The following is a 27,621-nucleotide window of genomic DNA, read 5'->3' on the forward strand; positions in this document are numbered from 1 at the left end:
TCCCACCAGGGACCTACCAAGACGCTGTCCTCCTGCCAGGGACCTACTGAGACACTGTCCTCCTGCCAGGGACCTACTGAGACACTGTCCTCCCACCAGGGACCTACTGAGATGCTGTCCTTCCACCAGGACTCACCGAGACACTGTCCTCCCACCAGGGACCTACAGAGATGCTGTCCTCCCACTGGGGACCCACCGAGACGCTGTCCTCCCACCAGGACCCATCGAGATGCTGTCCTCCCACTGGGGACCCACCGAGACACTGTCCTCCCACCAGGACCCATCGAGACGCTGTCCTCCCACTGGGGACCCACCAAGACACTGTCCTCCCACCAGGGACCTACTGAGATGCTGTCCTTCCACCAGGACCCACCGAGACACTGTCCTCCCACCAGGGACCTACGGAGATGCTGTCCTCCCACCAGGACCCATCGAGATACTGTCCTCCCACCAGGACCCATCGAGATGCTGTCCTCCCACCAGGACCTACGGAGATGCTGTCCTCTCACCAGGACCCATAGAGATGCTGTCCTCCCACCATGACCCACTGAGACGCTGTCCTCTCACCAGGACCCATAGAGATGCTGTCCTCCCACCACGACCCACTGAGACGCTGTCCTCCCACCAGGGACCTACTGAGATGCTGTCCTCCCGCCGGTACTGCTTCCAGTTCCTGCCGCTGTCGCTGAACATCAGGATGTAGCTGGTCACCCAGTCGGAGCTCCCGTACCCGCCCTGCGTCGCCACCGCCGTGACCTCCACCCTCTCTCCAAGGTCGATCTGCAGCCATTGGTTCTTATTTGATACGAGTGGGGTCCAGCCCCCAGCTCCTGTTTGTGGAGAAAGACACACGAAGAAAACGGGAAAGAGGAGAAACTATTAAAATCCATCTTAACTGGGCGAACCCTCGGTACAAACACACCCCTATGCTGCTTTTAAGAAAATTCCTTTTCTGAAATGTAGAAAAAATGACCTCATGGTTATACGTCTCATATTAAAGGACAGAACCCGAATTATTTGTGTTCTAGGTTGGGTGGCCTCCTCCTACCGAAGTCCAGGTGCCCACTGAGGGGTCTGGGTGCTCGGTGTGATGTCCTCCCGGGCCTGGCCGACTCGCTGGCTGCTGCTTGGCCTTTAGACATCACAACTGGATACAGGGTGCCGTGAACGGAGGATGGCGCAGGACGTCTGCCTCAGACACCCCTGCCTGAGCTGTGACCAGCACTGGAGATGCAGAGACCTTAAGACCCGGCCCAGCCTCCAGCAGCTCGCAGGCTCGGGAAGCTGGCATTTAAGGCAGGAGGAGGAGCTCGGGGGTGCAGGCTGCCTGTGAGTCCCTGCAAGGCCCGATGAGGAAAGGAGCTTGAGGAATGCCCCTGGGAGGGGCAAGCATCCCACGTCCCCAGAGGACAGAGAGTCACTGAGAATGAAGGAGGTAGAGCCACAGACCTGCACAGATGCCCTTGAGAGGTGGAGCCGGGGCCAGCGTCACTGAGGCCCACAGGGCAGGGAGCAAGCCCAGGAGGCAGAGCCCACCCATTCACAGCCAGACCCCAGGGCAGAGGCCTGACTTACGGTCCAGTCTCCCAAACACAGAGTTCCTGGGGGAGAAGAAGGGGGATGGTGGAGAAGGGGAGCAAAGGAAAACAGGATGACTTTGGGACTGCAAGACAGAAGCGGACCCCACAGCTGAGGTGCAGACCCTCCCGCTGAGAACAGCAGCACAGAAGCCCCCGGCACTGCGGGACTGGAGGAGCTGGGCGCCATCAGGCCAGAGCCTTCTATGTCACCCACCGTCACCAAAGAGAGGGAGAAAGACAATTTACACAGAGCTGTGTCGGGAAACCAGGGGGCAAATGTTCACCAAAGCCGAATGAAGAAAGCTCCCCAAAAGCAGCCACGAGGCAGAGAAACATGTAAGTCAACACCCCTGAGAAATTAGACATCCTCAAGCCAGCCTTGGAAGATCTGAAAAGCCACCTTGAATCAGAAATGTAGAAATGTAAGATATGGGCGAAAAACAGAGTAATAAAAATAATTGATTTAACTCAGGAAATAAATGGAAGAAAAAGACAAAGTTATCTTAGAAATAAAGAACACGTACCACACACAATAATAATCTTCCGTGTGAGTTATAAGAACTCTTTGCATAATGAAGGAGCACCTCATAGAACAGCTTGACTCCAACCTGAGCCCCACCAGCAGCCATAGGGACGTGGAACAGAAACGCTCGTTCCTGCTGGGGGGAATGCAAATGGCCCAGCTGCTGCGGAAGATGGTGTGGGGGCTTCCTACAAAACTGTGGTACGCCAGACACTGCAGAGAATCCAGCACTGGAAAGAGCTCGACCACGAGCCACGCACACTGTGGAGAGCTTCAGCGCACATTTGTAGTGAAAGCAGCCCCTGTGAAAAGACCCCAACCTATGGTTCCAACTGCAGGACCTTTGGGAAAAGGCAAAACTCTGAAGACAGTGAAAGAAATCCATGGTTCGAGGTTGTGGGAAGGGAGGGGTGAACCGCTGGAGCACAGAGAATCTTAGGTGGCACTGTGGTAGGGGGCACACCTCTGCGTGGCACTGTGTTAGGGGGCACACCTCTGCATGGCACACGTCATTACACATTTTCAAAACCTCTGGAATGTGCACCAAGTGTTAACCCTGATGTAAACCATGGACATTAGTTAATGATAATTTATCAGTATTGTTTCATCAGCTATGGCAAATGCACCACACTAATGCACGGTGTCAGTAACAGGACCATGTGTGCCTCTGAGGGGGTTCTACGTCTATATGGGAGCTCTCTGCACCACACCAATGCAAGGTATTAATAACAGGACCATGTGTGTCTCAGAGGGGGTCGAACGTCTATATGGGAGCTCTCTGCACCACACCAGTGCAAGGTATTAATAACAGGACCATGTGTATCTCAGAGGGGGTCATACGTCTATATGGGAGCTCTCTGTACCACACCAATGCAAGGTATTAATAACAGGACCATGTGTGTCTCAGAGGGGGTCATATGTCTATATGGGAGCTCTCTGTACCACACCAATGCAAGGTATTAATAACAGGATCATGTGTGTCTCAGAGGGGGTCATACGTCTATATGGGAGCTCTCTGTATTTTCTGCTCAGTTTTACTGTAGACCTAAAAGTGCTCTTAAAATAATACATTTAAAGGTGCCTGAGGAAAATAGACTCAAATCTCAAATGGAAATATGATAGGGGACATCAAAGAAAGGCAGAAAAACTACCAAGAGAATGTAAATGACAAAACAGAGTGTCAGGGAAAGTGGTGGTGACAGGAGGCAGGAAGAGGAGGACTCGGGCCCACATCATCAGATGCCTGAGAAGAATGAAGAGTGTACAGAGGCAGGAAGAGGAGGACTCAGGCCCACATCATCGGATGCCTGAGAAGAATGAAGCGTGTGTGGAGGCAGGAAGAGGAGGACTTGGGCCCACATCATCGGATGCCTGAGAGGAACAAAAAGTGTACAGGAACTAATGTTTAAAAGTAAAATCTATGAAAAGCTTTTCAGAAATAGAGGCCCCATAAGACAGTACCACAAACCTCTAAAATCACGAAAGTGTGGTTCATAAACAGAAATTCCAGAAATAGACCCAAATATGGTGAAAATTTAGTCCCTGACAGAGGGGAGTCTCTAAGCTCCGGGATGAAGATGGTCATTTTCTTAACGGATCCTGGGACTACTGGGCAGCTGTTTGGAAAAGGACAGAATTAAGTTTCCATCTCACATTGTACATAAGAATTAACTCCCAATGGACCAGGGATCTCCATATTTAAACAGGAAACCACATAACTACTCGAAGAAAACAATGAGTAAATACTTTAACGTTGGTTCAGAGAAAGTTTGACTATGACTCAAAATCTGGAGGTAACAAAGGAAAAAGACTGATAAATTTGACAAATAAACCACTTTAAATGCATGACCAAAACAACAAGTCAAGGGCAACTAACAGAGAAACTACTTGTCACGTACATTGCACATTCTGTCGTGTGGAAGGGTGGGTTGAATGAACAGGTGAATTCACATCACAGGGCGCTGTGTGGCTTGAGGAAGGAGGAGGGTCCCTGTGAGGAGAAGCAGACGGGTTTCCAGGGTGGACTATCCAGTGAGAGAGAAGCCCTAAGAACATCTGTCTCCAGTGCTCCCATACGAGAGAAGGAAGGGGAACAGGATCACACACAGCTGCTGCCTGATCACTAATTGAACCAGAAGCCTTAGAAACCGGTTCCTGCACGGTGGGGGTACCAGGGAGTGGGAAGGGGTGTCAGGACAGGGAGAGGCTGAGCATTTTTGCTGAGTCTCTTTTCTGATAGCTTTGATTTGAAGAACAATCGTGATGTTCCCCATCCCTCCATCTGCTCCAGAAACGAGTGACTGTGACCCACCAGGACCTTAGCTGGGGGTAAGCTGGGATGGACGATGGTCACAGACAAATGAGTCTCACACACTGCAGAGGGAAAGATCCTGGAGGGCAGGGAGATGCAACCGACCCAGGCACCCCGGAAACAGCCTTGACTGGGCGCAGACACTGCAATCTAGTGAGTAAAGGTACTTATCGTAGCATGTGGGTTTGCAATTCTGAAACTAGAATCAAACAATATGTAAATATAAACAAGGAGAGACATCTTTTCACTCCTGAAGACAATGAACAACTCAGGCTAAAATAAACCCTGTGTTGTTAGATTGGAATCAACGAGACCTGGGATCCTTGGAGAACTGACGGGTGCCAGGGCTGAGGCAGGGAAAATCCAGGACCTGCTTAGAGTATCTTGTGTTCCGGGAACCAGGGACGTGCCCCCAGGGAGGGTGTGTGTTTGTCAAAAGAACACAACGAAGAGCCTGTCCAGCCTGAAGGAGCTTCCAAGGGCCAGCGTGGGACAACTGAGGCAACAATATTTTTTAAAACGTATTTTGTGCCATAGCGTATAAATACTCATGAGTCCATACTGATATAAGTAAATAATCAAATAAATGCATGTGCAGAGTGGAAGGGCCAGCTCCTTCTCACTGGAGAAGCCCACCGGTGATTCAACACAGAGCCACGGTTAAACTCCAGTAATGAAGGGGCAGGGAGGTCCCCCGATGGATGTGGAAGCTGCTGGGTGGAAGATGGAGAGAAGCAGCATTCGCATCTCTGAGAAGTCCACAGGTGAGTTAACAGCGTCAAGGTTAAACTCCACAGTAGCCAGGGGACAGGGAGGTCCCCCGATGAATGTGGAAGCCGGTGGGTGGAAGATGGAGAGAAGCAGCATGGGCATCTCTGAGAAGCCAGCCAGTGAGTCAACAAAGAGTCACGGTTAAACTCCACCATAGCGAGGGTGCAGGGAGGTCCCACGATGGATGTGGAAGCTGCTGGGTGGAAGATGGAGAGAAGCAGCATTCGCATCTCCGAGAAGAGCAGCTCCCCAAGACGCTCATCACCATCGAAGGACCCCGGCCCATGTCCCCACTGACAGACGACCCCACCTCAGGACGCCGCGACTGGACACTTGGGAGGCACAGCTGGGCTCCTGAGGGGCTCCCGCCAAAATTCCACAGCCTCACCCCAGTCAGGAGAACACACGGTGCAAATGAAACCCAGGCCGATTCTGCAAAACAGCTGAACCGCTGCACAGCAAGAAGCATGTAAGTCACAAAAGACAAGGGGAGACGCTGAATTCTGGAGGATGGCAGGAGACGAGGGGGAATATGGAACCAATCATGTGGGATCCTGGACGGACTCAGGGAGGCGCTTGAGGGAAAAACCGGAAGTGGCTGCGTAGGGGCCGCCCTTGCTCTGCGCAGTCGCACCAGCGCCGGCGCCCAACCCGGCAGCGCCAGGCGCCAGCCAGTCAGCCAGGGGCGCGCGAGCCCGCGCTCTGCGGCGGTCCTGTGAGTCTCTCGTCGGTGTAAAATAAAACGTTTGGAGAGCGTGGGATGAAAAGGGAGAAAGCTGTAAGGAGTCTGCACTGTGCATTTTAGGAAGGGGGACGCATCGCCACCATCGAAGGCAGCAGAGTGAAGAAAAGCAAAACGGACGCTGGGCCAGGAGAGGAGGCCTTGCTGCCCACGGCGACGCCCTGCTGCCCACAGTGATGCCCTGCTGCCCACGGCGACGCCCTGCTGCCCACAGTGATGCCCTGCTGCCCACGGCGACGCCCTGCTGCCCACAGTGATGCCCTGCTACCCACGGCGACGCCCTGCTGCCCACAGTGATGCCCTGCTGCCCACGGCGACGCCCTGCTGCCCACGGCGACGCCCTGCTGCCCACAGTGATGCCCTGCTACCCACGGCGACGCCCTGCTGCCCGCAGCGCCACAGCCAAGGCATTTGTGTCTGTGAGACACAGCATCACCCTCCCGAGTGTCCTGTATAATAAGATTTTATAACTAACCTTTGAGACTTACTGCACAGCAGGACTTTTTAAGCCGGGTGGTGCCCGAGTAAAGTCTGTGGCTCACCAGCTCGGCCTGAGCAGCTTTTGCAAGTTGCTTCTGTTCTGTTCTCACTGCCCAGCTGCCCTGAAATTCAGAGACGCCCCTGCTTACAGATGAGCTCTCACCACGTGAGGGTCACCTTCTAGAGTGTGTGAAGTCCCAGGTAGTGATGAAAACATCATCCTCCCATCATGACTTGAATAATAAATCGTACAACGATGAGGGTCAGATGAGACCTCATCTGCTGAGATGAGACCGCTGCTGAGTCTCTTTTTCGATAGCTCTGACGTGAAGAACAGTAGTGATGTTCCCCATCCCTCCATCTGCTCCAGAATGAGCGAAAGGAATGGCTACTCCAAGGGCTCCTAGTAAGGAGTGAGCTCACAGAGGGCCTGCTGAGTTCTGCGTTAAAAATATCCCTATAACCAGGCATGGTGGCATGGCCCTGTGGTCCCAGCCACCCAGGAGGCTGAGGCGGGAGGCTCACTTGAGCCCAGAAGTTCAAGTCCAGCCTAGGCAGCATAACAAGATGCTGTCTCTAAAACAATAAAAAATAAATAAAAATAAAAATCCCTAAAAGGCCACAGGTGCAGCAGCTCTTTCCTTTGTTGCCTGCCATTTTCAGTCTGTGAGGCGCTGAAGTTGCTAACACCATGTCATGTGCTTTTCAATGACTAAAGGAGTGGACACCTCCATTGTGTGCAGAGGGATCTTCCAGAAATTTCTGTGTACACCATCTTAACTCCTCGGCATTTCTAGAATGACTCCTCAAAAAGTTAAACACAGAATGACCATATGGGCCAGCAACTTCACTCCTCAGTATATGCTCAAGGGAGCTGAACACAGGTTCCTGAACAGATGTCTCCACACGAATGTCACAGAAACATTACCCACAACAGCCAGGACATGGAAGCAACCTCAGTGTCCATCCCCGAAGGACAGAGAAGCAGGTGGGGGTCTGTTCCTACAACTCAGTCTGGCGCACTGAGGGATGAAGTGCTAACCCAGGTCCCCCACGGACGAACCTGGAACACAGGACACAAAGGGAAAGGTGCCAGGCACAGAAGCTCTTATGCTGGGTGACTCTTCTTATATGAAGTATCCAGAACAGCTAAATCCAGAGACAGAAAGAGTGGTGGGTGCAGGGGTGGGAGCGGGTGGGAAGCGCCTGCTGCAGGGTGCAAGATTTCCTTCTAGGGTGAGAAACATGTTGTGGAACTGGACAGAGGTGGCAGTTTGCACAGCACGGAGGGTGCTAAATGCTACTCAGTCTTGTAACTTAAAATGGTCAATTTTATGTTGTATGCATATAAAAGTATCTAGAGGACAACTTATCATCCCTCATTTACAGATGAGATGATGGATTCAGAGATGGAGCAAATTTGACCAATTTCCTGCAGTTAGTGGTTGTGTTGTTTTAAAATTTTGAGCATGTTATTTTAAAAGCTAGACTTTGTCCACTTAGCCAACTTCGTAATTATATAATGATACTCCTGCCACTCCTAGTGGTGCCTTCTATTCCAAATGTGTATGTAAATACTTCATCAATTACGCCTGCTATCTGGCTGTAAGTGGTGTGGCCAGATGTCTTTATAAAGTGAGTTCCTGTCTGGTTTCTGCTCTGTGTCTGCCTCAGTAGGGAAACGCTCCCAGCAGGAGGGGCTCTGACATTGCCGGGGTCACGGGGGAACTTCAGGATGGTGAGCACAAAGTTCCCTGGGAAGTGGGTGCCGGAAGGTGAAACTGCAGACCCAGCCTCCTTGGAAATGATGATAGATGATGGACAAATAGATGATTGATGGATGGATTGATTGATTGATTGATAGATAGATAGATAGATAGATAGATAGATAGATAGATAGATAGACTGAGGGACAGACTGATAGACACATAGATACATAGACAGCCAGATACTGGCCTACCTGGTCACCTTTCTGAGAGCCCAGTGACGTGCATCATTTGAAACCATTGCCAGCACTAATGAGCTTGGGGATAAGGGAGGAGCCGAGTTGGGTCCCCCAAGGTGCACCCAGTGTCCCCCGGGACACCACAAGGCCTCTGGGTCTCCTCCCCACAGTGGCTGTCCTGCGGGCAGGTGCATGCTGCTGGTCCTATCTACACCCCAACCCAGCCCACAACAGAGGAAGAGCCACCCACGGGAGATCCAGGCTGCTACAGCTCCTCTCAGTTCTCAGTGCTTATGTTTTAAATCCAACATGTGTTTTCTGATTTGGACAACATTGCAACAGAATTTCACTAATGATTTGCCTTAGGAATGAAGCATGAATGACCTGCAGAGCCCCAGGGAGTTCAGGATGGGGCAAAAACAGTTATAAGAGAACCTGGGCAAGGGTGTTTATGTGCCATGAAATCTGGGGTAAGCAGCTCACACTGAGAAAATCACATTTGTTCATGCAGAAGACCAAAGACCAACACCACTCCCCAAGTAATGGACAGAAGGTAGGTCCCTGCACCCTCCCTCAGAGTCTGAGCCCCCTGCCCTTTCTCTTGGTGATTTGGAGGGACACCTGCCATTTCCCTCTGGCCCACTCAGGATGGTGGTGGCAGGACCCCTCCCAGGATGAGCCAGTCGTGGCTTTCCTGTGGCAGCATTTCCCGGGGAAAGGGACCTGAGCCACTCTAAGGAGACTGGCTCCATTGGACAAGCACATTCTTTGCCAGGTATGTGTGTGGTGAGTGTTTTCTCCAAGTCCATGGCTTCACTTTTCCCTTTGCCAATGGTGGCTATCAAAGAGAAGAAGGTCTATTTCATTAAGTCTGCTCTGCTTTGAGTGTGAGTCCCAGAGTTCATGTGAGGGAAACTTAATTCCAAATGCAACAGCATTGGGAGGTGGGGCCTTTGCAGGGTGAATCTGAGCCCTCATGAATGGATTCCTGCTGCTATCACAGGAGTGAGGTAATTATCACAGGAGCAGGTTAGTTATCCTGAGAGTGGGTTAGTTATCACAGGAGCAGGTTAGTTATCAGTGGAGTAGGTTTGTTATCATGGGAGTGGGTTAGTTATCCTAAGACTGGGTTAGTTATCCTGAGAGTGGGTTAGTTATCACAGGAGCAGGTTAGTTATCAGGGAAGTAGGTTCGTTATCATGGGAGTGGGTTAGTTATCCTGAGAGTGGATTAATTATCACAGGAGTAGGTTAGTTATCCTGAGAGTAGGTTAGTTATCATGGGAGTGGGCTAGTTATCCTTAAAATGGGTTAGTTATAATGGGGGCAGGTTAGTTATCCTGAGAGTGGGTTAGTTATCATGGGAGTGAGGAGCCTGGTCCCTTCCTTCTTGCTCTCTTGCCTGTCCACCTTCCTTCATGGGATGTGGCAGCAAGAAGACCCTCGTCAGATGCTGTCCTTCAACCTTGGATTTCCCAGCCTCCAGAACCATAAGAAATAAATCCCTGTTTTGGGCCGGGCACAGTGGCTCATGCCTGTAATCCCAGCACTTTGTGAGGCTGAGGTGGACGGGTCACAAGGTCAGGAGTTCGAGACCAACCTGAGCAACATGGTGAAACCCAATCTCTACTAAAAATACAAAAATTAGCCAGGTGTGGTGGTGCATGCCTGTAATCCCAGCTACTCAGGAGGCTGAGGCAGGAGAATCACTTGAACCTGGGAGGCGGAGGTTGCAGTGAGCTGAGATCACGCCATTGCACTCCAGCCTGGGCAACAGACTGAGACTCTGTCTCAAGAAAAAAAAAAAAAAAAAGGAAATAAATAAATCCCTGTTCTTTACACATTAGCCAGTCTCAGGTATTCTGTTATAGCAACACAAAATGGACTAAGATAAGGTCCAAGTTATTATTTTTCTTTTATGTCTTATGCTCTTATGTCCCATTTAATAAATCATTGTCTAACCAAAGTTCATAAGGACATTCTTCTACATTTTCTTCTAGAAGTTAAATACCTTTAGGGGTTCTGTTTTATTTAGGATTTTATCCAGAAGATATAAAGAACTATTACAACTCAAAAATAAAATTATCACTTAAAATAATGAGCAAGAGCTATGACTGGACAATTTATGAAAGAAGATGTAGGAATAGCCAATAATTTTATGAAACAAATCTTGACACCGTTAGTCATCTGAGAAGTACAAATTAAACTAAAAATGGAATACCACCACATACTAGAATATGGGAATTTAAAAGACTGATGGCATGGGTATTGTGAGAACCTGGAGCAACCAAAATGCTCACACACTGCTGGTGAGAATACAAAAGGCACAGCCACTCAGGAAACTGTTCTGAAAGGTCAAACACCCACCTACTTACTATACGACCCAGTCATTTAGTGCTTGGCATTCACCCAGGAGAAATGAAAATATTTCCTTAGAAAAACTGTAAGTGGATGTCTGCAGAAGCCTTATTTGTAGGAGCAAAACACCGGGAATCACCCGGTATCTGTGGACGGATGGATGAATTTACTGTGGTTTATTTCAGGTTGAGATGCAATGGAGAAGCCTGAACTCCCGACACCCAGAGTGCCTCGAGGAAGCTCACATGCCCGGGTCTCACGCACGCCCTGGCCGAGCCTCTGATAACTGTTGAGGGATTTACTTCTCTGAAATTCACCAGCCAGCCCCACCTGGTTCTGGGCATATGATCACGGCATGGGGCTACCTGGGGTCATGACCTGTGAAGGGGGGTTCACTGCAGTGAGGCCCATTCATCAGCAGGGCACAGACGGCAGAGCTAACATCGAGGGACTGCGGGGTCCGGGTGAGTGGCTGTGGAGAGGCCAGGATGCCCGGGCATGGCCCTGAGGGAGGGCAGGGTTAGGAGAGGGAGCCCTTGTTTGTTTTGTGCAGAGGGAGTTGAGATACGTGCTGTGAAGTAATGCACAGTAGCTTCTATCCTGAACTTAGGAAGAGAAGCCAGGCCTAGAAATGTGGAATCCCAAGGACTTGGACATGGAGATGCTGGTGGAATGACCCAGTGGATGACACCAATGAGAAACACAGGGGAGGGCCCAGACATCCCTCGAGGCCAGAGCTGACGCCGGGGCCAAGTGGGGGCAGGGTGGGCAACTCCACCTGGCTCAGGGAACTGGCGGCTGGTGACACGCTGAAATTAGTCGCTTCGTACCCTTCTTGGACCAGGATTGAACCAGGAGACCCCTATGCTGGCCCCTGGTATGACAGGACAGGGTGGCAGGTGCCATCATTGCCCAGGTCAAACGAAGGGTCTGAGGCTGAGGGGCTGGAGACGTTTGTCCAGGCCCACACCAGTCACAGGTGCTGAAAACAGAGTGCAAACACCGTTACTCTGAGACAGAGCATCTTCCTACTCTCTCTGGAAGGAAGGTGGCCCCTCCAAGGAATCCCGACCCATGGATTCCCAGTAACCACGGCAGTGCCTGGAAGGAAAGAACACCACCTCCCTGTCCAAGCAATGATGAAGGGACAGGCACAAAAGGTGAGATGTGTTTCCAGAGGTGATCGCCTGCCCACAAAGAGCAGAGGGTGTGCAGGACACGGGACGAGGCAGTGACGATGCCCAGGAGGAGCTCCCCACAAGGCCAAGGGCCCAGAAGTGCACCACGAGGGCCGGCCACACAGGCAGGTCAGCTGCCAGTAGTTGAGTTACTAACATGCACATAGAAAGGGATTTTAGGAACAGTCGACTACAGGAAGGCGGTGTCCAGTGGAGGAGAAAGGTGGCCGTGGTGGAGGCCCCGGGAGGGGAGGCCCTTTTGCCGCCATCAGCTGCCCACTCCACAGGTTTCCCTCTCCCACGAAGACGGCCCCAGCAGAGCTCACGGGTGATTAGGGAGGAGGCAGGAGGGCCTGGGGTCTCCTTCCTGAAGTTCTGCATTTGGGCATTAAGGCTGGAGACAGGAGCTGGAGAGGAGAGGCTGGCAGGGCATTCAGACTCCACCTGAATCCATTCCCAATATAAAAAATTCTCAATAAAGAACAGCAGAGAAATTCTTCAGCCTTGTATCAGGCATCTATGAAAAACCTATGAGTATAACCATACTCAACAGTGGAACACTGGCTGCACCCTCATGCTCAGGAACAAGGTGAGGATACCTGTGCTTACCAAGTCTACTATCTATCACGACAGATATTCTAGCCACAGCATATGGAAAGAAAAAGAAACAAAAGAAATCCATATCAGAAAGGGAGAAGCAAAATGGTCTTTATTCACAACAACATGATCAGATATGTGGACAATGTTGTAGAATCTAAAAACTGGATTGAACAAATATGTAGTTTTAGCAAGCTTTCAGAATATACTGTCAGAATGCCAAAGTAAAATTGTATGTATTTTATTAGCAAGGAATGTTATAAAATAAAATTTAGAAATCCATTTACAAAAACATGACAAAATAAAATACACTTAAGAGTTAAATCTGACAAAAACTGTGCAAAGTGTGCATAGCAAATACTAAAATGCACATCTATTAAAGAAGACCTAACTCAGTCAAGACATGTTCTGTCTCCAGGGATTTGAAGAGCCCACATGGCCAAGATGTCAGCTCTCCCCACATCAACCTCTCCATTCAATGCAATCCCAGTCAAACTCTCAGAAGCCATTTTTTTTGTAGAAATTGACAAACATTGTAAAGTTCACAGTGAAGCTCAAAGGACCAGGAATAGTGAAACTACCTGTTGGAGAAGAAGACATACACCTGGCTGTACCACCTGACGACTATGTCCTGCGAAGCTGAAGCACACTGAAGAGCCTAGCACTGGGCGAAGACAGGGACGTGGACCTTTGGGGCAGGAGGCCAGATGTCGGCTAGTCGTATGTGGCCAACTGCCTTTCCAGTATCCAACATCCATTCTTAATTAAACACACACACAAACACACACACACTTTTTTTTGCAAAGACAGTTGAGTGAAAAAATAACTATTTTCTAAAAACTATGCTAAAAAAATTGGATATTAGAAAAAGGACTTTGTTCCATGCCACACACTGTATAATTTATTTCTTCAAGATGAATCATGAAGTTAAATATAGAAAACATATGGCAGAAGACACAGGAGAAAACTGTTGCAACTTTGAGTTATAAGAAGTATTTTATCTATGCTACCACAGAGGATAATTTCTTTATAAAATGATACATTCATTTTCATCAAAACAGGAACTTGCTCTGCAAAAGACATAAAAAGGTGAGCAACACGCTGAGCGAAAATATCTTTATCTGCAACTCACATATCTGAATATACAGAGAACTCCCAGCACTCAATAATTCCAAAGCAAAAAACCCAACAACCCAGTGTGGTGAAAACACCGTAAGTGTTGCACAAACTCTTTTCCAAAAAAGATAAATACAGGCAGAATGAGCCATGAAATAGTCCTGACAAGGGGACTACAAAAGAGAATTAAAACCAGATGCCCCAGTAGGTCTACTGGAATGTCTAAGATGACTAATCAAACCAGGGGTGAGATGATACCAGCCACTGAAAACTCTCATACGCTGCTGGTGGAAATGCAAAAAAAACCTCATAAAACACTTCAGCAGTTTCTTAAAATATTTACCATTAACCCACTGAATTACCCAGCAAGGCCATTTCCAAGTATCTACCCAGGAGACACAAAAGCGTAAGTGCGCACGAGACCTGTGGAGCGGTGCTCAGAGCAGCTTCATTCCTAACATCCCACACTGAAAACCACACCAACGCTCCTCAGCTGGAGAAGAGACACACAAGTCGCGACGTATTCATACAAGAGACATGAAAGCATACGTGTGCACGAGACCTGTGGAGCGGTGCTCAGAGCAGCTTTATTTCTAACATCCCACACTGAAAACCACACCAACGCTCTTCAGCTGGAGAAGAGATACACAGATCGTGATGTATTTATACAAGAGAACAGTGCTCAGAAAATAGGAACAAGTAACCCCAAAAAGTGCAGAAATATCAAAATCATTGGGTAGAGTGACAGAACCCACATTCAAAAGAGGACCTAACAGAAGATTCCAGCATGTTCAACAGCAGGAGCAGCCTGCTAAGGAGGAGGAGGCCAGGGCAGTGACTGTCCTGAGTTGGGGGCCATGCGTGGGGGCAGCATGCACAGGGTGGGGCCACTTTTTAGGGGGAGGAGTGTACTGAATTGCCTTATTGGTGAGGTAATCACAGGAGCGCATGCATTTGTGAAATTAAAGGTGTTAATTTAAACAATATTAGGAAAATAGGTGAACATTTCACTCTTGGGTACATAGACATTTACAGCTAGAGTCCTCTGTCCTCTTCCTTAAAGAAAAGAGTGTTTTCAAACCATTCATAATCTTTAATTAGTAGGGGGGAGAGAGAGAGAGAGAAAGAGATTGAGAAGGAGAGGAGAGGAGAGAAGAGAAGAGAGAGAGTCTTGCAACTGAGGTAGTAGGCCTGACTTGACTCTGGAAGGGGGGCTTAAACCCTGGACCAGATTGAGGACTAGCTAAAGCAGGGAAGAGACAAAAGTCTCCCTTAGACACACCCTCCAGAGCCATGTCACTTTACAATTGCCATGGCAACACCTGCCATGCCCCTTTACATGGCAACAACCCAAAGACCCAGAAGTTACCACTTCTTTTCTAGGAAGTTCTGCATAAACTGCTCCTTGATTTGCAGGTAATTAAAAGTGGGTATAAATAGGAGTGCAGAGATGCCTCTGAGCTGCTGCTCTGGGTGCACTGCCCATGGGGTAGCCTTGCTCCATGAGGAGCAAGCAGGACCTCTGCTGCTGCTGTGCACAGCCACCACCTGCCACCACGGGCCACCCTGGAATTCTTTCCTGGGCAAAGCCAAGAACGTTTCTGAGCTAAGCCCCAATTTTGAGGCTTACCTTCCCTGCGTCACAACCATAACATGTCAAAGCATCAGAATATGGAGACAGAGTGACAGTGAAAGACAAGAACCATAGAACATTTTAAACCTGTTAATGTTGTATTTCAAAATCTCAAAAATTTTTGTTCTTCAAAGTTCAACAATGTGATTATTTCTGCAATACTAAATGCATTTCAGATTTACAGGAAGACCACTTTTAGTAAGAACTTAAGTGTTAAATACCCAGGCGATGTTCATCTTAGCTGTTGGTACAATGGTTCCTTTTACTTTTACTCTGGGAGTATCTGAAGGGATCTCAGATTTCAGGATAAGAATGGCTCCATGTGCCTGGAGGAAAAGAGAAACCCCCAAGTAGCTGGTTCTTTTTCCCTGGTGTTTAAAATTCCATCACATTTATAGTAGCCTGGTGTTTATCTAGATTGGAAGAGAAAAAATCACTACAGAAACTGTTTTTTCCTAATATTGCAAAATAACCATCATATGAGGATCAAAGCTGAGCTGAACCTGCTGGTGAAGCAGGTCCTGGGTGTGAGTGACCACTTGCCACACACACGCGCTGTCTCTAGAGAACACGGCGTGGCCCAAACTCGAACCCGCCAGGGACTCAGCACACAGGAGCCCCCATGTAGTTAAGTCAGTAGGGAGGCTACTGCAGAGGAAAACGGTTTTCAATCCTCATGCAAACACCTGACTCAGCTGTGACCACGTGCGTTCACCGCACAAGCCCAACATCAATTTGCTTGTGATGTAGTTTGGTTCTGTGTCCCTGGGAGGAGGTGAGGGGATCGTGGAAGTGGATTTTTCATGGACGGTTTAGCATCGTGCCCTCGGTGCAGTGCTCTTGGTAGTGAGTTCTCGCGAGACTTGGTTTTTACAAGCGTGCGGCTCGCGCTCTCTGACCACGTGACCACCTGTCCCATTCACCTTCCGCCATGATTGGGAGTTTCCTGAGGCCGCCCCAGAAGCAGAAGCCGCTATGTTTCCTCTACAGCCTGCAGAACGGTGAGGCAATGAAACCTCTTTTCTTTATAAATTAGCCAGTCTTGCTTCAAGCGTTCAGAAACTAGCCACTGCTGGAACTATTGATGGGCTGTGGGGATGGTTGAGAAGCCATACCTGATTTCACTTGTGAGATAAACACTCGCATTTCCTGAAGCGGTTTTTTATGCATTGTTATTAAAAGTGCAAGTAACTCCTTTGTTCTGGGCACTACAAATGGTTCTATTTTAACAACCTTATGATTGATATTAATTAATTTTTAAAGTTTTACTTGATGTGCCAAATAAACTGCAAAAATATTTTATAAAAATTTGAATTGTTGACTCACGTTAATACTAGGCTTCGGTGACTCTGACTGTGAACGTTGAGGTCAAACTGTTTGCCACATCAGCATCTCACATTCCCACAGGCAGTGGAGGAGAGCTCCGTTCCTCACACCTACCTGACGCTTCTTATTTCTGTCTCTCAGATGATGGTCGTTTTAGGGGGTGTGAAATGGTGTCTTGTGGTTTTGATTCTCATATCCCCAGTAACTATCAATGTTGATAATTTTTCAGTGTGCTTATTGGCCACTTGTAAATCATTTTTGGAGAAATGCGGTATTTTGACTACTATAGAATTATTTATATTTTATTGTTGTCAGAGTTTTTAAAATATTCAAGTTACAATTATCTTAGATATATGATTTGCAAATATTTTCTCCCATTCTGTAAGTTTTCCTTTCACTTTTTTAATGTCCTTTGAAAGAAAAAGTTTATTATTTTTAAATAAATATAACGTCTTTTCTTTTTTTTTTTTTTTTTGAGACAGAGTCTTGCTCTGTCACCCAGGCTGGAGCGCAGTGGCCGGATCTCAGCTTACTGCAAGCTCCGCCTCCCGGGTTTACGCCATTCTCCTGCCTCAGCCTCCCGAGTAGCTGGGACTACAGGCGCCCGCCACCTCGCCCGGCTAGTTTTTTGTATTTTTTAGTAGAGACGGGGTTTCACCAGGTTAGCCAGGATGGTCTCGATCTCCTGACCTTGTGATCCGCCCGTCTCCGCCTCCCTGGGATTACAGGCTTGAGCCACCGCGCCCGGCCTTTTTTTTCTTTTGTTGCTTGTGCTTTTAATGACATGTCTAAGAAGCCATTGCCTAAAGCAAAGCCATGAAGTTTCGTGGATATGTTCTGTTAAGAGTTGTATATTTTCATCTCTTACGTTTACGCCTGTGAGTTATTATGAGTTACTTTCTGTGTCTAGGGTGCATGAGTAACCAATCTCACTCTTTTGCATGTGGCTATCCAGTTATCCCATTCTTTCCACCACTGGACTTTCTTGGACCCCTTCTTGAAAATCAATTTGCCGGAAAGGTGAGGAGTTATTCTGGACCACACACTTGATTCCACTGATCTGCGTGTTTGTTCCTATGACAATATGTGTCCTGATGACAGGAGCCTTTTTTTTTTTTTTTTTTTTTGTGAGACGGAGTGTCTCTCTGTCCCCCAGGATGGAGTGCAGTGGTGCGATCTGGGCTCACTGCAACCTCTGCCTCCTGGGTTCATGCCATTCTCCCACCTCAGCCTCGCGAGTAGCTGGGACTACAGGCGCCTGCCACCACGCCTGGCTAATTTTGCTTTTGTATTTTTAGTTGAGATGGGGTTTCACCGTGTTAGCCAGAATGGTCTCGATTTCCTGACCTTGTGATCCACCCGCCTCAGCCTCCCAAAGTGCTGGGATTACAGAGATGACTGGAGCTTTGGAGTCAGCTTTGGAACCAGCAAATGGGAGTCCTTGCAATGGCCCATTTGGGTGTTTGAGGGGTTCGTGTCCCTCAAATTCCTGTGTTGAGATCGTAACCCCTAACGTGGTAGTGCCAGCAGGTAGGATCTATGGAGGTGATGAGCTCAGGAGGGCAGAGTCCTAGGGGTGGGATTAATGCCCTTTGAAAAGTGACGCAGAGAGCTCCCTGCCTGCCTCTCCTCCAGGTGGGAATACGAGAAGAGGAGCCTGCAGCCTGGAAGGTCCTTGCCAGAGCCTGACCATATGGACACCCTGATCTCAGAGTTCACACCTCCAGAATTGAGAGAAATAAGTTTCTGTCATTGATAAGCCACCAAGTCTATGGTACTCTGTTATAGAAGCCTAAACTAAGACAGTCCCCTGAATTTGTTCTTTCTCAGTGTTGCTTTGTATTTTATTGAGGGTCATTTGCACTTTGAAATAAACTTTAGGATCCGCTTGTTAATTTGTGAAAAAAAAGGTCATTGGAATTTTGAAAGGGATTTCATTTCCTGTGGATTCATTTGGAGAAATAGCACCATTTTAAAAAATGTCTTCTAATGAATGATCTGTCTTTCCATTTATTTTTTCTTTAGTTCTTAACAATGTTTTGTGTTTTTCAGTATATAAAATTTGTGCCTCTTTTATAAAATGTATTCCAAGAGATTTTATGCTTTGTGAGCTTAAAACAAAAATTTTTCTTAATTTTATTTTGAATTTTTATTTCTGAAGTACAGAAATCCAATTGATTTTTATGTTTTGCTCTTGTAACCTGAAAACTTGCTGAACTTGTATATTAGCTATAGTAGCTGTGTGTGTGTTTGTGAATCCTGAAGACTGTCTGCATACAAGATCATGTCATCTACAAATAGAGAAAATGTTACTTCTTCCTTTGTAATATTGATGCCTTCTTCCTAATGTTCTTGTCCAGTTTTCCTGGTGAGAACCTCTAGTACAGTGGTACCCAACCTTTTTGGCACCAGGGACCGGTTTTGTAAAAGACAATTTTTCCATGAACTGGGGGTGGAAGGAATGGTTTTGGGATGGTTCAAGCACATTGCATTTGTTGTGCACTTTATTGTTATTATATATTGTAATATATAATGAAAAAATTATACAACTCACCATAATGTGGACTCCGTAGGAGCCCTGAACTTGTTTTCCTGCAACTAGAGGGTCCCATCTGGGGGTGATGAGAGACAGTGACAGATCATCAGGCATTAGATTCTCATAAGGAATGCGCCACCTAGATCTCTCGCATGCACAGTTCATGATAGGGTTCCCACTCCTATGAGAATCTAATCCAGTCACTGATCTGACAGGAGGTGGAGCTCGGGCAGTAATGGGAACACTGAGGAGCAGCTATAAATACAGATGAAGCTTCACTCACTCACCAGCTGCTCACCTCCTGCTGTGTGCCCTGGGTCCCAACAGGCCATGGACCAGAACAGGGGTTGGGGACAGACCGCTGCTCTAGTACAATATCAAATAAAATTGGCGAGAGCAGGCAATCTTTTCTTGTGGTTGCTCTAAGGGGGAAGCTTCTGTCTTTCACCATTAAGTGTGATGTTAGCTGTTGGTTTTTGTAGATATCATTAAAAAGTTATTGAAGTTTGAATTTATTTCTAGTTGGTTCATTGTCTGTCATGAAAGAATGTGGGATTCTGTTAAATGCTTTTTGTGCATCTATTGATATTATGCATTTGTCATTTATTCTGTTAATACGACGCATTACATTGATTTACTTCTGAATATTAAACAAATCTTGCATTTCTGAGACAAGCCCTACTTAGTCATGGTGTGTAATTCCTTATGCATACTGCTAGATTCAGTGTTCTGATATTTAATCGAGAGTTTTCGCATCCATATTCTTAAGAGATATTCGTTTGTAGTTTTCCTGTGAGGTCTTTGTATGACTTTGGTATTTCAGTAATATTGGCCTCATGCAATGCGTGGAGGAGCGTCCCTTCTTCTCTGTTATTTGGTAACAGTTCTGAAAGATTCGTGTGAGTTCATCTTTATATGTTTGGTAAATGTAGGCATGAAGCAGTCAGGTCCTGAGTTTTAGTTTGTGGGAATTTCATAATTACTATTTTAATCTCTTTTTTGTGATATGTTCAGATTTCCTTTTTTTCTTGAGTCACCTGTAGGTTTGTCAGTTTTGAAAACATTTTTAAATAACCGTTTGGTGTTTTATTTCCTTCTCTTTATATTATTTTCTAGTCTCTATATCATGAATTTACACACAACCCTATGATTTCATTCTTTTGTCTCTTTGGGTTAGTTCTTCTTTTTCTAGGTTCCTAGAGTGTTAGAGCGTTGACTTAATATCCTTCTTATGTTTTAGACATACGCATTTAGAGCTATAAATTTCCCTCTTAGTAATGCTTTGACTACATTCGATAATTACATTGAATTTTTGTATGTTGTGATTTTTTCTTCATCTCAAAATTAGAAAACTAATTTACTTCCTGATTTTTTGTTGCTTAATTGATACATAGTGATTAATTCCCCATATGTCCTTCTGCTGATGATGCCTAGTAATTCCACTGTAGTCACAGAAGACACTTATGTGCTTTCATTACTTTTAACTTTAGTCAGGTTTCTTACATGTCAGTGTGTGATCTTCCTGGAGAATGTTTCATGTGCAGTTAAGAGTGTGTGTTCTGTCGTTGAAATGTGGAGTGTTCTAGAATGACCACTTAGATACAGCTGGTTGATGGCACAGGTCAGTTCTGTGTCCTTGATGATTTTCTGTGTGGTTGTTCTAAAAACTGTTGGGAGAGGGGCCTCAAGTTCTAAGACTTATACTTTGAGATTCCTCTATTTGTCCCTTCACCTCTATTAGTTTCTGCTTCACATCTGTGCAGGTCTGGTATTTGGTGCACAATTAGCATACACAATTAGTATTGGTATATATTGTTTTGAGGTTAACATTTTAAACATCACTGTATAAAGTTCCTTTCTGTATTTGGTAATTTTACCTGCTCTTAATATCAATATAGCAACTCCTGCTTTCTTTTGATTAATGTTTGCATGACATTTCTTTTCCCATCCTTTGACTTTCAACCCGTATATGTCATGATATTTGAAGTAAGCATTTTGTAAATTGCATAAAATTGGGCCATGTTTTAAAATCTATTTTTCAAATATCTGTTTCTTAATTAGTGTGTTAGTCTCCTTACATTTTATGTCATTATTGTTATGCTAGAGATTAAGTACAGCATTTTGTTTTTTTGTTTTCTGGTTCTTTTATTTTTTTTGCTCTGCTTTTCATTTCCTTGTTTTTTTCTACATTCTATGGCAAGAAGCAATTTTTAACATTGTCTTTTGGCTTATTTTTGTATATTTGTGTTTTTCTTTCATCTTTTTATAGTGATTGCTCTAGATATTACAATCTATATACATATAAATTATATATAAATAATAATACAGTATAGAATATATAAAATCACAGTCTAGCGACATCATCACATGACCAGTTTGATTACAATGTAGAAACCTTATCTCCTTCTCGGTTCTATATTGCCTTCCCAATATATAACAGAGCTGTCTTAGATATCATCCCAACAGATATTTAGAACCACATCAGAACCACTTTAACCATCAATGAGTATTTATTCATTTTTTTTAAGTTCATGTCAGATAAATAATGTGCTAACGTCACAAGGTTGGAGGGTGACACATCTCACACGTGTGCATGAGTGTCCAATCGTCATGCTTATGAGCTGAAAATGATCGTATTTTTTTGCTGCTGTATTTTTCTTCCTTCAGGGTCATATTAGTTATCTAGGCTTCATAACAAAGCACCAAACTGGATGGCTCAAAACAGGAGAAGTGCATTGTCTCTTAGATGTAGAAGCCAGAAGTCCAAAGTCAAGGTGCCAGGAAGACACATCTTCCCTGAAGCCCGTAGGCGAGAATTCCTCCTGGCCCCCGCCTGACTTTTGGTGTTGGGTATCGATCCCTGGCATGCCTTGGTGATGCCAATCTTAGCTTCTGTTGTCACCTGGTGTCCTCCCTGTCTGCCAGTTTCCAAATCACTTTCTTCTAACCATAGCAGCAATCATATGGGATTTAACACCCACTCTACTCAGTATGACCTTATTTCATCTGTGAAGACCCTATTTCCAAATAAGGTCACATTCACACATAGGACGAGCTAGGGCTTTGTATCTGTCCATTCTCCGACTGCTATAAAGAAATACCTGGGACTGGGTAATTTATAAAGAAAAGAGGTTTAATTGCCTCTTGGTTCCACAGGCTATACAGGAAGCATGGCTGGGAGGCCTTGGGAAACTTACAATCGTGGCAGAGGTGAAAGGAAAGCAAGCATGTCTTCACATGGCCAACAGGAGAGAGAGCATGAAGGGGGAGGTGCCACACATGTCTAAACAGCCAGATCTCCTGAGAGCTCACTCACTATCGTGAGAAAAGCAAAAGGAAAGTCCCCCCGGGACCCAATCACCTCCATCTTGGGAAGGTGTCATCCTCCTCCAACATTGGGGATTAGAATTCGACATGAGATTTGGGGGGATGCACAGAGCCAAACCATATCAGACTTAAGCGTAGCTTCCTGAGGGGACATAATTCAGTCTGTAACACTGATGTGCCAATAGCCCTTCTCATTCCCTTTTTGTTTAGAGAACTTCTGGTAGTAGGTTTGTTGGTGGCAAAGCCTCTTCGCTTTTCTTCTTCTGAGAATGTCAACCTGGGTTGACAGTTCGTTTCTTTCAGCACTAAAAATGTTGTGCCACTTTGTTCTGATCTTTGCAGCTTCCAATGACAAATCCACTCCCATGTCAATTATTGTTCCTCTGTGAGGAAGGTGTCATTTCTCTCTTGCTCCATTCAATCATGGCTTTTGTCTGTCATGCGTTTTTATGCATTTTACTATGATGTGTCTTGTAGGAAGTTCTTTGGTCTAATCCTGTTGTGGGGGTTCACTTGGGTGTTAGAATCTGTGGATTTATGTCTTTGGGAACATGTGTAAAGTTTTCAGCCACAAAGTTTTCAACTACTTTGCAACCCCACCCTTTTCCTCTGCTCCTTTCAGGAATCTGATGCCACAAGTGTTAGATTTCCTTATTACAGCCCCACAGATCCCTGAGTCTCCGGTTATAGATTTCTTATTACGGCCCTACAGATCCCTGAGTCTCTGGTTACAGATTTTTTATTACATCCCCCCAAGATCCCTGAGTCTCTTATTATAGATTTCCTGATTATGTTCCCCACAGATCCCTGAGTCTCTGGTTGTAGATTTCTTATTACAGCACCCACAGATCCCTGAGTCTCTGGTTTTCGTTTTTGTCATCATTGTCATCCTATTTTCTGTCTCTTGTTCAGACTGATAAACTTCTATTTCTATTGTTCTATCTTCCAGTTCACTGATTCTTTCTTCTTCCTGTCCATTCTGCTGTTGAAACCACTAATGAGGTTTGTGTGTGTGTGTGTTTGGTTTGGTTTGGGATTTGTTTGTTTTTAATTTCAGCTATTTTATTTTTTGTTTCTATAATTTTATTTGGTCATTATTTTATATCTTCCATTCCTTTACTGAACTGTTTTTATTTTTATTTGTTTCAAACATGTTTTAAATTGTTTATGGAAGAACTTTAAGATGGCTGCCCTGAGGTCTTTGTCAGATAATTCTTACAGTGCTGCCGCTTCAGTATTGGCATTTACTGATTGCCATGTTTTACTCAGCTTTATATCCCTGGTTCTAGGTATTACAAGTAATTTATTATGAATATCCTTCTTATTTAAACCTCATTTAAACCGCTTATGTAACTGCCTTCCTGGGACACTAGAGGGAAAGGCATGTGCAGCTGATGCCGCCAGGTGGAAGGGGATCCCCATGGTCCCTGCTCAGCCTCCCATGGTCCTGGGAGAGGCTACCCTGCATTCCTACTGCGATGAGAGGGGGGTCTTTCTCTTGTTGCTGATGCACATGAGTGCAGAGGGTCTCATGGATGCAGAATGCACTGTCATTCCAGCAACCACCTGTGCATTCCAAGGCCTGATTTTCCGCCCCCAAATTATCTCGCTTTTAGTAGTTCATGGGGACTGCCTGATTGACTACATCGTGTATGTTAAAAGACCAACACACATTTTATTTAAAGAGATACATTAAAATTCAAGCTATACCTAAACTCCACACACAGAAGCAGTGACTAAGCAATGACTAAAGGATGGGAGTCAGCTGTGCCGCTGTAGCATTGCTGGAGTTATCACTGACACTGGCTGACTGTTATATTCTTCTTTAGCTATGAAGTCTCTCGCGGGCCACTGAATTCCCCCTACCAAGGAAACTGAGCAAGTCTCTTTGCTGAGAGCATGGTGGCTTCGAAGCCCACCAGAGCAGCATTCCGGGTGAGAGAGGACCTCAGAGCCTCTCTCCTCTCCCCTGGGGACAGTGAAGTGCCCTACACTGCTGCCGCCTGCCCTCTGTGACCCGGGCACAGCCACCCTCACATCCTGAACCCCTGCCCCGCCTTGGAGACACAGACACAGGAGCTGTCCACGGCGGTACCCCTCATCCTAGGTTTCGCTCTTTGCAGTTTCAGCCCCCTGAGGTCAACGCAACTTCAGGAATAATATTTCACGAGTTTAAATCTCACCCTGCTCTAAGAAGCCTGGTGAAGTTGGCCTCAATGTGAATCACCCCCTCATCCAGTGTATTCAGCCGTCTGGGTGACCATTAGTCATGGACACTGCCTGCTGCTGAGGCCGGACCACCAACACCATCACAGCGTGTGGACCTGGGACTACCACAGAGGGAAGTGTCACGTGGCCCATGGCTGCAGAGAGCGTGAAGACCTGGGGCAGGACAGAGGAAGTGTCATGTGGCCCACAGCTGCAGAGTGTGAGGACCCGGGACAGGACAGAAGGAAAGATGCCACATGGCCCATGGCTGCAGAGGGCGTAGGGACCGGGGACCACCACAGAGGGAAATGTGTCATGTGGCCCATGCCTCAGCGTGTGTGGTTGCTCACCTCTCTCAGGAGGTGGGCATGTGAGCGTCTCAAGAAGGGGCCTGCCATACAATGATATATTTTCAGGGAGAGAGACCACGTTCACAAAACTTGTATTACAGTATTTTGTTATAGTTCTATGTTATTATTAGTTTTGTTGTTAGTCTGTTATTCTGCCCACTTTGTATTTAAACTTGATGGTAGATCTGTGCATACAAGCAGCAGCGTGTTCTGTGTTGGTGCCACCCAAGATTCCAGGCACCCCCTGGGGTCTTGGAGTGGATTCCGTCCACAGGGAAGATGCTGTGCTTGGAGCATTGCTGGCTTTCTGCCTGTTCCTTCTCTCACTGTGAGGTCCCAGCATGGCTGTGGAAACCTAATGTTTTTACGTGCTCCTGATGCTGAGTAATTTATGTTTTATTGGTGTCCTCATTCGTGCCCAGATCACTCGTGCAGCCATCATTCGCAGCCCAATCCCAACCCAATGAGAAATGCGAAAACACCAGAATGCCCTGCGGCCTCTGATAACTCACTCTCAATTTGCAATTCTTTCTTGAGGGCTGCAGGCTATCAAGAGGGAGAAAAATAGAATAAAGCCCAATCAAAAACAATGAATTAACAAGTAAGAGATAATTAAAATGGGCTGGTTTAAACTTAATTAACATGCAAATAAAATTCATTGAGGTTGATATCTGGCTTCATTATGAGCTCTGGGAAAATAGAGACTTAAAATGATTTCTGTCGTGGCGGACCCTGATCCTCGAGCCACTCAGGCTGACGACCTCACCCTGCCAGCAATGAGCCCAGACGTATATCTGTTCCTAAATTTACACAGAAGCGCGGAGGATAAGCTTAGTGATTTCAATATGTTATCCCCTTTCATTGCATAAGCTGTGAAAACTTTGAGAGTAATTGATTGAAGTATAGACTTTTCTAGTTTATTTCCAGAAAAAATATTGTGTGTCTTCTAAATGAGTACAATGATTAGGACTCAAATAAGAATGAAAAATGAATTTTCCTAAACTATTTCTCCTTTTGTTGTGTTTCAGTGGCACAAAAATATCCCTTTTCTTTGCTGTGACAGTGTGGATAAGCCAGTTGGCCAAGGAATGTGGCTGTAATCGCATCTCTCTTTGTGTTCAGGGATAAAGCTAATCCACTTAGAGACAGATATTAGAAATTCAGATGTAATCGGGCTCAAATAATATCATTTGAAGAAAAAGAAAGACTGCCAAATGAAGCATGCATGGAATAGCTCCTTTGAGTGCATTCTGAACAGAGAATGGCACCAGGTCGGCCCTGTGGCTGTGATCCTGTGGGGCGGGCTGAGGTGTGAAGGTGAGGTGGGCTGAGGTGTGAATGTAGGCCGGGCTCAGGTGTGAAGGCGGGGCTGCCAGGGCTGCCAGAGGGAGTGGTGAGGAAGCAACAGCAAGGGTGTGGGGGGCGGGGGAGGGTTGGGGAACACTGCTGCAGGGCAAGGGGTCCTGGGTGTGGGGCTCATACTGGAGCTCGGCCTCCCTGGATGCTGTCATTTAAGGGGCCCAGTCCTGTGGGGGCAGCACCCCAGGAAGAAACGTCAGATGGGGCCCATGATGAGCTGAGGCTGGGACACCTGTGAGTGGAGGGGAAGCAGAGCCGCAGGAGAGCGGGAGTTCACGGAGGCCTCTGCTGGGTCCCAGCCTGAGTCTACCCATTGAGGTCCTGGCCCAAGTCTACCTGCTGGGGTCCCGGCCCAAGTCCAGGGAGGCCCCTGCTAATGTCCTGGCCCGAGTCCAGGGAGGCCCCTGCTGGGGTCCCAGGCCGAGTTTACCTGCTGGGGTCCCGACCTGAGCCTAGGGAGGCCCCTGCTGCTGTGTCAGCCCAAGTTCAGGGAGGCCCCTGTTTCTGCTTAGAATCTTTTGTGCAGGGGAAGCCGTGGGATCCCTGACTGCTTGTCCCACGAGGCAGTCATAGTGGGAGGCCAACCCCAGTGCACAGCCATGACCCGTGGCGAGATACTTCCCACAGGACTCCCGTTCCTACCTGGTATCCAACACAAATGCCAGAGACCTCTGCGTTCACACAGCTCATGCCACCTCTTCACCAAAGACGCCTTATATAGTGAAATGATTTTTAAATTGTAATTTAAAATACAAAATGACAAGGTGTCATCACATGTGTGCATATCTGTGCAGTAATAAGCACTTTGGAAACATCATTTATCTACCAGTCTGCCTGTATTAAAATGTAAAATATCAAAACATTGCATACAAATTATGTATTTTTGTGTCACCCAATGTTCACTGTAGTAAATGTGGTCCAGTGTTGAGCACCAGCTCCACACAGATGAGAAGGAAACAGGAGAGTGAGCGTGGAATGTGGCCCTAGAGTCCTCCCCACATGGCCTGAGGTTCCTCCCCACACAGCCCTGGGGTCATCCCCAAGTGGCCTTAGGGTCTTGGGGTCCCCCCTACATGGCCTGAGGGTCCTCCCCATGCAGCCCTAGGGTCCTTCCCCATGCGGCCTCAGATTCCTCCCCACACGGCACTGGGGTCCTCCCTACACAGCCTTAAGGTCCTGGGTCCTCCCCACTTGGCCCAGGTTGCACAGGCACCCCCCATGTGAGCAGCACTGGGCCAGCTGGATCTCCCTGGAATCTGTGCACAGATGTTCTCTCGTGCAC

General features: G+C 46.8%; 1 protein-coding gene, 1 long non-coding RNA gene and 1 other non-coding gene across 4 annotated transcripts in view; 1 reads left to right on the forward strand and 2 right to left on the reverse strand.

Annotated features, from left to right (window-relative positions):
* LOC100429145 (contactin-associated protein-like 4) overlaps nt 1-27,621 on the reverse strand; it is a 209,846-nt gene that overhangs the window by 139,952 nt on the left and 42,273 nt on the right. For both annotated transcript variants that reach the window (XM_077956691.1, XM_015111578.3), the window contains exon 3: nt 637-830. In XM_077956691.1, the coding sequence (XP_077812817.1) occupies nt 637-830 (194 nt within the window). The remainder of the gene's footprint in view (nt 1-636; nt 831-27,621) is intronic.
* Nucleotides 16,136-19,700, forward strand: LOC114671476 (uncharacterized). The gene is made up of 3 exons (XR_003721523.2): nt 16,136-16,234; nt 17,515-17,579; nt 18,195-19,700. It is a non-coding gene; the product is annotated as an uncharacterized LOC114671476 (long non-coding RNA).
* LOC114671652 (small nucleolar RNA U13) lies at nt 21,628-21,727 on the reverse strand. The gene has a single exon (XR_003721681.2). It is a non-coding gene; the product is annotated as a small nucleolar RNA U13 (small nucleolar RNA).

Source organism: Macaca mulatta, chromosome 12, assembly GCF_049350105.2.
Source record: "Macaca mulatta isolate MMU2019108-1 chromosome 12, T2T-MMU8v2.0, whole genome shotgun sequence".
Lineage (NCBI taxonomy): Eukaryota > Metazoa > Chordata > Mammalia > Primates > Cercopithecidae > Macaca > Macaca mulatta.